At 46.0% G+C, this 14,143-nt stretch overlaps 1 protein-coding gene across 5 annotated transcripts in view; it reads right to left on the bottom strand.

Moving 5' to 3' along the window:
• NDOR1 (NADPH dependent diflavin oxidoreductase 1) overlaps nt 1-14,143 on the bottom strand; it is a 390,824-nt gene that overhangs the window by 317,124 nt on the left and 59,557 nt on the right. Inside the window, exon 2 of one of the 5 annotated variants that reach the window (XM_030206231.1) lies at nt 9,363-9,426. The exons of the other annotated variants lie outside the window; for them this stretch is intronic. Within the exon in view, the coding sequence (XP_030062091.1) occupies nt 9,363-9,380 (18 nt within the window). The 5' untranslated portion in view covers nt 9,381-9,426. The remainder of the gene's footprint in view (nt 1-9,362; nt 9,427-14,143) is intronic. 5 annotated transcript variants of the gene reach the window in all.

Genomic DNA, 14,143 nt, shown 5'->3' with positions numbered 1-14,143 from the left:
CTCCAACCGGGCCTCCGCCCGAGCAGCCACAGTCAAGTGGTAATGCCTGGAGAAGGTATGAGCCGATGCCCAAGTTGCCGCCTTGCAAATCTCTTCCAAGGAGACGGACCCGGCCTCTGCCATCGAGGCCGCCTGAGCTCTAGTGGAGTGAGCCTTCAGCCGGATAGGCGGCACCTTCCCCGCGGCCACATAAGCCGCTGCAATGGCTTCCTTGACCCATCTTGCCACTGTAGGCTTAGCAGCCTGCAGACCCTTACGAGGACCTGCAAACAGGACAAACAGATGATCCGACTTCCGGAAATCATTGGTCACTTCCAAGTATCTGATGATGACTCATCTCACATCCAGATATTTGAGAGCAGAGTTCTCCTCTGGGTAGTCCTCCCTACGAAAGGATGGGAGACAGAGCTGCTGATTCACATGGAAGCGAGAAACAATCTTGGGCAGGAAGGAAGGCACTGTGCGAATAGACACTCCTGCCTCAGTGAACTGCAGAAAGGGCTCTCGACATGATAGCGCCTGGAGCTCGGAAACTCTTCTGGCTGAAGTGATAGCCACCAAAAAGACTGCTTTCAACGTCAGGTCTTTCAGAGATGCCCTCGACAAGGGTTTAAAAGGCGGCTTCTGCAAGGCTCTTAGCACCAGATTGAGATTCCACGCAAGTACCACTGAGTGCAGAGGAGGGCGTAGGTGATTAACTCCCTTGAGAAAGCGTACCACATCTGGCTGCGAAGCCAGGGAAGCACCCTTCAGGCGGCCCCTGAAGCAAGCCAGAGCCGCTACCTGGACTTTAAGGGAACTGAGCGACAGGCCTTTCTCCAGACCTTCTTGCAGGAACGCTAACACTGAAGAAATTGGAGCAGTGAAGGGAGAAAGGGAGACTGCCTCACACCACGATGCAAAGGTACGCCAAACCCTGGCGTAAGCAGTAGAATTAGAGCGCTTCCTCGCTCTCAGCATAGTGGCGATGACCTTGTCTGAGAAGCCCGTCTTCCTCAGACGCTGCCGCTCAATAGCCAGGCCGTAAGACCAAAGGGGGAGGGATCCTCCATCACCACGGGACCCTGATGCAACAGGCCCTGCTCCGCTAGCAGCCGCAGAAGGCCGTCCACTGAGAGCCTGATCAAGTCCGCATACCAGGGACGTCTGGGCCAGTCCGGACCCACCAGGATGCTTTGCCACCTGGTCTAGCAATCTGCCCAACATGGGCCAGGGCGGGAACACATACAGAAGCTCTTGTGTCAGCCACTGTTGGAGGAGAGCATCTACTCCCAGAGATCGAGGGTCCCGTCCTCTGCTGAAAAAGCGCGGCACTTGGCAATTGGTCGATGACGCCATCAGATCTAGGCTCGGCTGGCCCCAGCGCTTCGTGATGTCCAAGAACACCTGAGCCAATAACTGCCACTCTCCGGGATCCAAGGTATGGCGACTGAGAAAGTCCGCCTTGACATTCATGACTCCGGCAATGTGGGCCGCCGACAGCTGTTCCAGGTTCGCTTCCGCCCACTGGCATAGATTCATGGCCTCCTTGGCTAGAGGGGCGCTCTTGGTACCTCCCTGGCGATTGACATAGGCCACAGCCGTGGCATTGTCCAACAGGACCCGTACTGGCTTCAACGCCAGTACCGGGAGAAACTCCAAAAGCGCCAACCGAATGGCTCTGAGTTCCAGGAGGTTGATAGACCACTTTGCCTCTGCAGGAGACCAGAGCCCCTGCGCTGTCCTTCCCAAGCAGTGGGCTCCCCAGCCCGTCAAAGAGGCGTCCGTCGTGACAACAACCCACTCCGGGGTCAAAAGAGGCATCCCTGCGGACAACTTGTCTGTCCTCAGCCACCAGCTCAGCGCCTTGCGCACCGCTAGGTCCAAGGGAAGGCACACAGCGTAATCCTCCGACACTGGAGTCCAGCGCTGCAGCAGAGAGAGTTGTAGTGGTCTCATATGAGCCCTGGCCCAGGGCACTACTTCCATCGTGGCCGTCATAGAGCCCAACAGCTGCACATAGTCCCAAGCCCGAAGAGGAGAGGCTACTGGGAACTGGTCCACCTAAGCCTGAAGCTTGACAATCCGATTGTCCAGCAGGAACACTCTGCCCACTTGGGTGTCGAATCGAACTCCCAGATATTCCAGGGACTGAGTCGGGCACAGCTGGCTTTTCTCCCAGTTGATGATCCACCCCAGGGAGCTCAAAAGAGCAATCACCCGGTCTACAGCTCTGCCGCACTCTGCATAAGAGGGGGCTCGGATCAACCAGTCGTCCAAATAAGGATGGACTTGTACTCCTTCCTTTCGTAGGAAGGCCGCGATGACCACCATTACTTTGGAGAAGGTCCACGGAGCAGTAGCCAACCCGAACGGGAGGGCTCTGAACTAGAAGTGTCGGCCCAGGACTGCAAAACGCAGAAAGCGTTGATGAGGAGGCCAGATGGGAATATGCAAGTAAGCTTCCTTGATGTCCAAGGATGCCAGGAACTCCCCTGCCTTCACTGCCGCTATCACAGAGCGGAGAGTCTCCATTCGGAAGTGCCGAACTTTCAAGGCCCAATTGACCCCTTTGAGGTCGAGGATAGGCCGCACAGAACCTCCTTTCTTTGGGACCACAAAGTAAATGGAGTAACGTCCCTTGCCAAGCTGATCTTCTGGCACCGGAACGACCACACCCAGGCGGATCAGATTGTCCAAAGTCTGCTGCACTGCCACAGCTTTGACCGGAGACTTGCAGGGAGAGTGCACAAACCCGTCTCTTAAGGGTCGGCAGAACTCTAGCTTGTAGCCGTCTCTGATGACTTCCAGCACCCAAGCGTCTGAAGTTACCCTGGTCCACTCGCCCAGAAACGAGGACAGGCGTCCTCCAATCTGCACTGGGCCATGGACCAGGGCCCCGTCATTAGGTACGAGACCCTGGGGGAGGACCGGAGGACGCACCTCCGGGACGGCGATCTCTGCGAAAGGAATGCTGCTTGGGGGAGAAGTTCCTCTTGAAGGAAGAGGGGGCAGAGGAGCCCGACTTGCCCGGGCGATACCGACGGGCTTCCTGAAACTGTCCTTTGGAGGAACCGGGGCGAGCACCACTGGCCCGAGCCCTAATCTCTGGTAACCTCTTGCCCTTAGACGTGCCGAGATCGGTCACAATTTTGTCCAGCTCGACCCCAAAAAGCAACTTGCCTTTAAAAGGCAACTTAGCCAGGCGAGACTTAGAGGCGTGGTCAGCAGACCAATGCTTCAGCCAAAGCCCGCGCCCTCGCCCTCCGACGCCATAGGCCACGTGGAGACCGAACGGGGAACCCCTGCCCGCTATAAAAAGGTAAAATTACCTGCTTCTCGCTCCGAGCTGTAACAAACTGGTGTCCCAGTGAGCAGCTGCAATAAACGCTGAAATAAACGTTGAAATAAACGCCCTTAAAGGACGCCCAAATTTTTTTTTTTTTTAAACAGAGCCAGCGGGAGGGGGGAGAAAAGGAGGGACCTGGCACCACCAGGTTTGCACTTGCTCAAGAAGAGCCCTCAACCCCAGGTACTCAACAAAACCTAAAAATTAGGCTTGGAGACCTAGCCAGAGCTGCTGCTGTGTGTGACCACCACCTGCTGAGATAGAGAACATACTGAGGAGTTTCCGGCAGCACATGGCCACATATAGGGAGGCAAAAGGATTGCTCTCTATCTCCACCTGCTGATAGATGGACACAACCCACCAGTCTATGGATTAATCAGCATGATGATATGGAAATGAGATTAAAAGGCTGAATTAAGCTGGGAACTGCATGGATATTGAGTGGTAAAACTTCAGTTTTAGATTGGTTGATTTTATAACCAGAGATTGTAGAGAAGGAGTGTATCAGGGAGAATAATGAGGGTAGTGAAGTCAGTGGGTTTGAAATGTATAACAGTATATCATCCGCATATGCAGATACTTTAAATTGGGTGTTTTTAAATGTAGTTCCTGTAATGTTGATCTGAGAATTGATGGCAATAAGAAGTGGTTCCAATGCTAGATTGAATACAAAGGGAGAAAGGGGGCAACCCTGACGAGTGCCTCTGTGGAGGTGAACCTCATTTGATAAGTGATTATTGGCAATAATTTTGGCTGTGGGCTTTGAGTATAAAACTTTGATTTTTGAAATAAAGTCTGATGTTGCACCAAACCACTCTAGAGCAGCGAATAAATATTGCCATTCAACTCTGTCAAAAGCTTTCTCTGCGTCTAGTGACATAGCTATGATGGGACAATTTTGAGATTTGGCATTATGTGACAATTGAAAAAAAAGCCTTGCGTTATCGGATATTAATCTGTTTGGCATGAAGCTGATTTGATTTGGTGAGATGACTTTGTAGATGATTTTCTTCAGTCTATTGGCTAGTAATTTTGCATACATTTTGTAATCTGAATTTAGAAGGGAAATAGGTCTGTAATTTTGACTAGTTGAGAGTCTTTATTGGGTTTTGGGATCACTGTTATGATAGGTTCTGTAAATCTACTAGAAGATGCAGTGAGGGGATCTAGAGAATTGAAGAGTTGCATGAGAGTCGTGATGAGCGAGTTTGAAAACAGTTTGTAAAACTCGACAGGTATGCCATCTGGGCCAGGTGTTTTATGAGGAGGAAGATCTTTAAGAGCTTGCGTAATTTCTTGGGTGTTGTATGGTTCTGTGAGAAGCTTATTATCTGAGGAGGACCATTGTGGGTGTGATAACTGAGATAGAAAGTTTTTAATTTTATCGGGTTCACCATCTGTTCCTGATGAAGAATTGGTGAAACTCTTTTAAGATTTCAGTGCTCGAAGAAACTATTTTGTTTTTGTTATTCCTGACTAAAGGAATTTGGGTTCTGGGTTTTTTTTATATTTGAGATAGTTGGCTAGAATCTTGCCACTTTTATTTTCTCCTATGTAGTATTGGGTTTTGGAATGGAAGATCTCTGGTAAAGCCATTTCACTTGCCATTTTGTTATACTCATATTTAAGCTGGCATAGCTTGTTTAAATATTGCTTGTCATGTGTGATGATATATTTATTTTCGTATTCTTTCATTTGCTTTTCTAGATTATCAAGTAAGGTGTTTTGCTCTTTCTTTTTGAAGGCCGCTATAGAGATTAGTTCTCCTCTCAGAGTTGCTTTAAAAGCCTCCCAGATAGTGTCTCATGAATTGTTGTGAAAGAATTCAGAGATGAAGGCTGTTATTCAAGTTTTAATGTTTTCATCTTGTAGGAGATTAGTGCTGAGACGCCAAATAGGGGATTTAGAAGAGCATGGCTGCAGAGAAAGTATATCAAGAGAGATGGGGGCATGATCAGAAATTACTATTGGATGAATTGCAGTTTCTGCAACTGAAGAGAGTAGAGTAGCAGAGAGTAGGAAATAATCAATTCTGGAAAAACTGCAGTGAGGGGGGGGAGAAATGAGTATAATCTCTTTTATCAGGAAATTTTGTTCTCCAAGGATCTATTAAGTTAAATTGAGTCATTAAGGAGTGCAGTGCTGGCATTTGAGGTGATTTTAGTAGTCCCTGACACCTTCAAGCACGCCGTAGTCACACCTCTCCTAAAAAAAACATCACTTGACCCTACCTGCCCCTCGAACTACCGCCCCATCTCCCTCCTACCCTTCCTCTCCAAAATACTTGAGCGCGCCGTTCACAGCCACTGCCCTGATTTTCTCTCCTCTCATGCCATCCTCGATCCACTTCAATCCGGTTTTCGCCCTCTACACTCGACAGAAACAGCACTCTCTAAAGTCTGCAACGACCTGCTCCTCGTCAAATCCAGAGGCCACTATTCCATCCTCATCCTCCTCAATCTATCCGCTGCGTTTGACACTGTCAATCATGATTTACTTCTTGCCACACTGTCCTCTTTTGGGTTCCAAGGCTCTGTCCTCTCCTGGTTCTCCTCTTATCTCTCCCACCGCACCTTCAGGGTACACTCTCATGGATCTTCCTCCACCCCATCCCACTATCTGTTGGAGTTCCCCAGGGATCTGTCCTTGGACCCCTTCTCTTCTCAATCTACACCTCTTCCCTAGGCTCACTGATCTCATCTCATGGTTTTCAGTATCATCTTTATGCTGATGACACCAAGCTATATCTCTCCACACCAGACATCACCGCGGAGACCCAGACCAAGGTATCGGCCTGCTTATCCGACATTGCTGCCTGGATGTCCAACCGCCATCTGAAGCTGAACATGTCCAAAACCAAGCTCCTTGTCTTTCCACCTAAACCCACTTCTCCTCTTCCTCCACTCTCTATCTCAGTTGATAACACCCTCCCCGTCCCATCTGCCCGCAACCTCGGAGTCATCGTCGACTCCTCCCTCGCCTTCTCTGCGCATATCCAACAGACTGCCAAGACCTGTCGCTTCTTCCTCTTCAACATCAGCAAAATTCGCCCTTTCCTCACTGAGCACACCACACGAACTCTCGTCCACGCTCTCATTACCTCTCGCCTTGACTACTGCAACTTACTCCTCACCGGCCTCCCACTTAGCCATCTATCCCCCCTTCAATCCGTTCAGAACGCTGCCGCACGTCTTATATTCCGCCAGAACCGATATACTCATATCACCCCTCTCCTCAAGTCCCTTCACTGGCTTCCGATCAGATACCGCATACAATTCAAGCTTCTCCTCCTTACCTACAAATGCACCCATTACAGTCTACGGCTCCTCATTACCTCTCTACCCTCATCTCCCCCTATGTTCCCACCCGTAACCTCCGCTCACAGGACAAATCCCTCCTTTCAGTACCCTTCTCCACCACTGCCAACTCCAGGCTCCGCTCATTCTGCCTTGCCTCACCCTATGCCTGGAACAATCTTCCTCAACCCCTATACCAAGCCCCCTCCCTACCCATCTTCAAATCTCTGCTTAAAACTCACCTCTTCAATGCTGCTTTCGGCACCTAACCTTTCGAGAAATATAGTATGCCCTATCAGATTGACTCTACACTTGTCTTTTAGATTGTACACTTGTCTTTAGATTGTACACCTGTCTTTTAGATTGTAAGCTCCTTGAGCAGGGACTGTCCTTCCATGTTAAATTGTACAGCGCTGCGTAACCCTAGTAGCACTTTAGAAATGTTAAGTAGTAGTAGTAGTAAGAGAACTTTTATCTAGCCAGATATCTAAAGGGAGATTAAAGTCACCAGTAATGAGTAGAGGTGCTGGATCAAAGGAAGTTAATGCACGAAATATTGTGTGAAAAAAAGTCAGGGGAATCATTGTTAGGTGCATATATGTTTATTAGTAGGAATTGTTGTGACTGAAGTTCTACTCTGATAATTAACCAACAACCATCTGCATCAGCCATTTGCTCAATTATGTTTAATTGAAGATTTTTGTGGAAAAGTATTGAAACTCCATTCTTTCTGCCTAATGAAGAGGCATCTATGGATTGTGATATCCAGTTATAAGGGGAAATAAATTTATTTAAACTAGGGATGCGAGTTTCTTGAAGAAAAATAATAGAGGGATTAAGCTTCTTTAAGTGTGTAAAGACTTTCTTGCGTTTGACAGGATGTTTTAAACCAGGTTTACTATAACTATCTATGAAACTCATCTCCAGGAATTTGTTCAAACCTTTTTTTTAAACATAGCTATACAGAGGGCAGTGATGGGATGAGAGAGAGTGGTAGATGAAAAGTGTAGCTCCTCCTTGCCCAGACTTTTCTCGCTGCTAATCTGCTGTTTTTTTATCACCAAAGTTTTGACTTTATCTTACCTACTGCTTGTGGGACGCCACCCGCTATTCTGGTGTACGTTTTGGTGTGTAATGGCAGCTAGATCACTGAAAGTGAAAGACCAAGAGAAGCAGTGTGGTCAGGAGAGCAAGACGGCGGCTCCGTGCTCGCCTCCGACTCCTTTCATTAGCTCCGCCTGGTCTTCAGAAATAACCGTGGAGGACACCACCACGGTGGAAGCGGCACTGGACAAAAAACTGCAGCAAATCTTTGACAGAGTCGAAGAGGCTCATGAGAGATTAGATGCGTTTGATCTAGAACTAAATGCGCAACTCCAAAAGACCGGAGACCTGGAGGATCAAACCAACTTGCAGGTCCACCAACAGCTTCTGAAGCAGATAAGACGCCTTGGAGCAGCACCTCAGTGACTTGGAGAAGAGATCGAGAAATAATAAACTCAGGTTGGTGGTTCTCCAAGAATCTTTGCTGGACCATGATCTGCGGACCTTTTTAGAAATGTGGATACCACAAAAGCTTCAGCTCGGGGACCATTTGGGGCCCTTTCAGGTAGAGAGAGCACACAGGCTGGGAGTGCGGCACCAAGCAACGGACTGTCCACAGGTCCTGAATTTTGCCTATAAGCAAGCCATACTACAGAAGTTTAGATCTGGGACTGAACTTGCCTATAATGAGAGGGAAAATCTTGTGTTTTTCAAGACTATTCGATGTAGGTTCAGGCCTAGCATAAGGCCTTCGGCCTGGTCTTAACAGCTCTTCATGCAAGGCAAATTAAGTTCACTCTCCATTATCCTGCAAAGTTACGGATCAACTATAATGGGCAGTCTAACCTCTTTGAGACGGTCTCTTCAGCATAGGAATTCTTGAGAGGCATAGAAGACAAGTTTGAAGCCACATGAAGGAGTTTAGGACAGTATTTTTGTTGTTCTTTCTTGTTCCTGGGATGGAACCTGTGGGTAGACGTGGGGTCCCCCAGGTGTTCCCCCTGATTTTGTTTGCCCTAAGTTAAGGGTAAGATTTGGATTGTTGGCATTTTGTCCTGGACGTTTTGGTATGGGGTGACCCTTAAGACTTTTTTTTATGGCAACATTTAAGACAATTTATTTCCATTTTTTATTTCTTCTATTGTATTACGGTTGGCTGTTTTTCCTAGGAGATACAGCTCATCAATGGGATTCACCAGGAAATGCAGCTCATTATTTGGATTTCCTTGGACATATGCTGCTGGTTTGGTAAACTACTGCATTTTATCTACTTTTTCTGTTATATTCCCTTTTTTATTTTTTTAAGGTATATATTAACAAAGGCAATGGGAGTCGGCACACCGTCCAAAGAGACCTGCTCCTTTAGGTGGGAGTATGTTTAGTGGAAGGGTGGGACAAGGGAGGGGCTTGTTGGAGTTTCATATGGGGATGGGTGTCTTGATCATCTACCACAAGGAATGTCTATTGACCACTATCTTTTGGCTGGGGGGGGGGGGGCATAGGCTGGGATGGACCCCTGGTTCTTTGGCAAGTTATTCTCTTTGACCTATTGGCTTACTGTTGGTCAAAAGTGACACGGCTTAATGTTATAACATGGAATGTGGGAGGTATACATTCCCCTATTAAAAGGCAGAAAATACTTCATACTCTTAATAAAGAGGCATGCATCTATTGCATTTCTGCAGGAAACGTACCTGGATGCCATAGAACATTCCAAACTACACAGATGGTGGGTGGGCACTTCCTATGCCTCTGATGCTGTTGGAAAAAAGGCAGGGGTGACAATCGTAATTAGGAAGGATGTTCAGGTATACACGCATAAAATTATCACTGATGAAATGGACCGTTTTGTGCTGGTTTTGGCTACCCTGAATGAGCAGAGAATGTTATATAATATCTATGCCCCAAATACCTGGGACAAGAAATTTTATTCTACCTTGTTGACCCATTTACATGCCTTTGATGGGGTGCCTATATTGGTTGGTGGGGACTTTAATGATGTGATAGACCCAGCTCTGGCTAGGTCACATCCTAAGGGACGTGATTTGACGCGACAGCAGCAGGGAGTCTCCCTTTTATGTGAATCACTGGACTTGGTGGATGGCTGGCAAACTCTCCATCTGACTGACAGGGATTTTACCCTTGTCTCACGTGCACACTCCACCATGTCCAGAATTGACTACCTGTTGCTTTCAAGAGAGCTTTTCCCCGTACGTGATGGACGCTACTATAGGGTAGATTATGCCTGGGCTGAGATGCAAGTATGTTTTGGGGATGTTGCTGTAGAGCACCCTCACTGGACATTTCTGATTGGACTTTATAAAGATGAAAACTTTTTGCCATTTTTTACTCTCCAAATAGAAAGTGTATGCGGAAACCAAGCAGGCTCATAGGAAGACTCCTGTCCTTTTTTGGGAGGCTGCCAAAGCAGTATTGAGAGGCGAGGTAATTGCTTATTTAAGCCATCAGAAAAAGGTTTGGTACAGCGAAATTTTGCATTTGGAGAGACAAGTAACAACTCTGCAGAGGCGTTATGGTCACCATCCTACTGTATCCGCAAGGCAGACTTGTTGGAAGATCAACATCTCCTAAACACCCTGGTACATCAATTTGCCAGTAAATCGGCAGGTTACTATAACTATAAATTGTTTAGGTTTGCTAATAAAAGTGGTAAAGCTGTTAGCTAGGTTTATAAAGAAAAGTGCTGGACCACATTCTTATCCTGCGGACACTGGGGGGAATCGTAGGCACTCTGATGCTGGGATCCTGTTCACATTGCATGAGTTTTATTCTTCCTTATATTTTGAAACCGTGGAACCTCCTATGGATGGGAATGCCTACCTGGCCAGTCTTGATCTGTCGAGGGCATCTGTAGCTAAGGCTAAGATGCTTAATATTTTAATCAGTCCTGAGGAAGTAGATTATGTCATTCGACAGAGTCCATTGGGTAAGGCCCAGGGCCCAGATGGGTTCAGGGAAGAATTCTACAAGCGGCTCAAAGATGAAATAGTACCCATTCTGACAACCATTTTTAACGCATATATACACCAGGGTTTTATGTCAGCGGAGCTTAATTTGGTTAGGATCGTGGTTTTGTTGAAACCTGGGAAGGATTCGGAATGACTGGAATCCTATTGACCTATGTCCCTGTTAATTTATGAGACAGAAAAACTGTTGGATAAAATTCTTTCAAATCGGCTGGCTCAGATGTTACCTTCCTTAACTGCAGAACCACAGGTAGGGTTTTGTGTGTGGGAAGACAATCTCTAAAATTATGAGAAAGATTTTGGTGGCTTTGAAAACCACTCACGTGGAGGATACTCCCCACTGATCATTAGTTTAAGAGGAGTAAAGGCTGCCCACAGACCAAACCGACTCAGGAAATGGTGCTGAGAACTACTACTACTACTATTTAGCATTTCTGAGAAATGCTTTATTGGTTGTACAAAGGACCCAACAAGGCACCTGCCTCAGGGGTCCCAAATGGTATTAAAAAAAAAAAAACATATAAATGCATCATATATATATGACATAATATAAAAACATATTTAAATCAATCAAATAATAAAAGTGAACAAAAATAAATAATAAAGTATACAACATAACTTGAAAATAAAACACATTTTTTTTGTTTGTTGCATTTGTATCCCACATTTTCCCACCTATTTGCAGGCTCAATGTGGCTTACATAGTACCGTTGGGCGTTTGCCCAGTCAGTTGATAACAAATGCAAGGTTGTATAGTGGTCAAATGAGGTATGTGCGGAGTTTTAAATAAAACTCAGATACTTAAATTTAAAATAAAACGTATACTTTGTGTTTAAAAGCAGACATATTGGCAGAAAAAAACATACCATGTATATATATATGTAAATGTAACATCGGGACACGCTAGGGAGGTAAAATTCCTCGATGAAATCAAGGACAGCTTTATGGAGCAGCTGGTACTGGAACCGACGAGAGAAGGAAAAATTCTAGACCTAGTCCTTAGTGGAGCGCATGATCTGGTGCGGGAGGTAATGGTGCTGGGGCCGCTTAATAACAGTGATCATAATATGATCGGATTTGATATTAGCTTTGAAGTAAGTATACATAGGAAATCAAATATGTTAGCATTTAACTTTAAAAAAGGAGACTGATAAAATGAGAAGAACGGTGAAAAGAAAACTTAGAGGAGCGACCTTGAGGGTCAAAAATTTACATCAGGTGTGGATGCTGTTCAAAAACACCATCCTGGAAGCCCAGGCCAAATATATTCCGCGTATTAAAAAAGGAGAACAGAAGACCACACAACAGCCGGCATGGTTAAATAGTGAGGTGAAGGAAGCTATTAGAGCTAAAAGAAAATCCTTCAAAAAATGGAAGAAGAAACCGAATGAAAATAATAAGAAACGGCATAAGGAATGTCAAGTCAAATGCAAAGTGCTGATAAGGAAAGCTAAGGAGGACTTCAAAAAAAAGATTGCGTTGGAGGCAAAAACACATAGTAAAAATATTTTTAGGTACATTAAAAGCAGGAAGCCGGCAAAACAATCAGTTGGACCGCTAGATGACCGAGTAAAAGGGGCGATCAGGGAAGACAAAGCCGTAGCGGCGAGATTAAATGAATTCTTTGCTTCAGTCTTCACCGAGGAAGATTTGGGTGGGATACCGGTACCAGAAATGCTATTCGAAGGTGACAAGTCGGAGAAACTTAATGAATTCTCTGTAAGCCTGGAGGATGTAATGGGGCAGTTCTACAAACTGAAGAGTAGCAAATCTCCTGGACCGGATGATATTCATCCCAGAGTACTGATAGAACTGAAAAATGAGCTTGTGGAGCTATTGTTAGAAATATGTAATTTATCCTTAAAATCAAGCGTGGTACAGGAAGATTGGAGGGTGGTCAATGTAACGCCGATTTTTAAAAAAGGTTCCAGAGGAGATCCGGAAAATTATAGACCAGTGAGTCCGACGTCGGTGCCGGGCAAAACGGTAGAGACTATCATTAAGAACAAAATGACAGAGCATACTCAAAAGCATGGATTAATGAGACAAAGTCAACATGGATTTAGTGAAGGGAAATCTTGCCTCACCAATCTATTACATTTCTTTGAAGGGTTGAACAAACATGTGGATAAACGGGAGCAGGTTGATATTGTGTATCTGGATTTTCAGAAGGCGTTTGACAAAGTACCTCATGAAAGACTTCAGAGGAAATTGGAGAGTCATGGGATAGGAGGTAGTGTTCTATTGTGGATTAAAAACTGGTTAAAAGATAGAAAACACAGAGTAGGGTTAAATGGTCAGTATTCTCAATGGAGAAAGGTAGTTAGTGGGGTTCCCCAGGGCTCTATGCTGGGCCCGCTGCTTTTTAACATATTTATAAATGACCTAGAGATGGGAGTAACTAGTGAGGTAATTAAATTTGCTGATGACACAAAGTTATTCAAAGTCGTTAAATCGTGGGAAGATTGTGAAAAATTACAAGCGGACCTTACGAGACTGGGAGACTGGGCGTCTAAATGGCAGATGATTTTTTTTTATGTACATATACAGTGGGGGAAATAAGTATTTGATCCCTTGCTGATTTTGTAAGTTTGCCCACTGACAAAGACATGAGCAGCCCATAATTGAAGGGTAGGTTATTGGTAACAGTGAGAGATAGCACATCACAAATTAAATCCGGAAAATCACATTGTGGAAAGTATATGAATTTATTTGCATTCTGCAGAGGGAAATAAGTATTTAATCCCTCTGGCAAACAAGACCTAATACTTGGTGGCAAAACCCTTGTTGGCAAGCACAGCGGTCAGACGTCTTCTGTAGTTGATGATGAGGTTTGCACACATGTCAGGAGGAATTTTGGTCCACTCCTCTTTGCAGATCATCTCTAAATCATTAAGAGTTCTGGGCTGTCGCTTGGCAACTCGCAGCTTCAGCTCCCTCCATAAGTTTTCAATGGGATTAAGGTCTGGTGACTGGCTAGGCCACTCCATGACCCTAATGTGCTTCTTCCTGAGCCACTCCTTTGTTGCCTTGGCTGTATGTTTTGGGTCATTGTCGTGCTGGAAGACCCAGCCACGACCCATTTTTAAGGCCCTGGCGGAGGGAAGGAGGTTGTCACTCAGAATTGTACGGTACATGGCCCCATCCATTCTCCCATTGATGCGGTGAAGTAGTCCTGTGCCCTTAGCAGAGAAACACCCCCAAAACATAACATTTCCACCTCCATGCTTGACAGTGGGGACGGTGTTCTTTGGGTCATAGGCAGCATTTCTCTTCCTCCAAACACGGCGAGTTGAGTTCATGCCAAAGAGCTCAATTTTTGTCTCATCTGACCACAGCACCTTCTCCCAATCACTCTCGGCATCATCCAGGTGTTCACTGGCAAACTTCAGACGGGCCGTCACATGTGCCTTCCGGAGCAGGGGGACCTTGCGGGCACTGCAGGATTGCAATCCGTTATGTCGTAATGTGTTACCAATGGTTTTCGT

The sequence above is a fragment of the Microcaecilia unicolor genome, chromosome 6 (assembly GCF_901765095.1).
Source record: "Microcaecilia unicolor chromosome 6, aMicUni1.1, whole genome shotgun sequence".
Lineage (NCBI taxonomy): Eukaryota > Metazoa > Chordata > Amphibia > Gymnophiona > Siphonopidae > Microcaecilia > Microcaecilia unicolor.
This window is presented reverse-complemented; position numbering and strand designations above follow the sequence as displayed.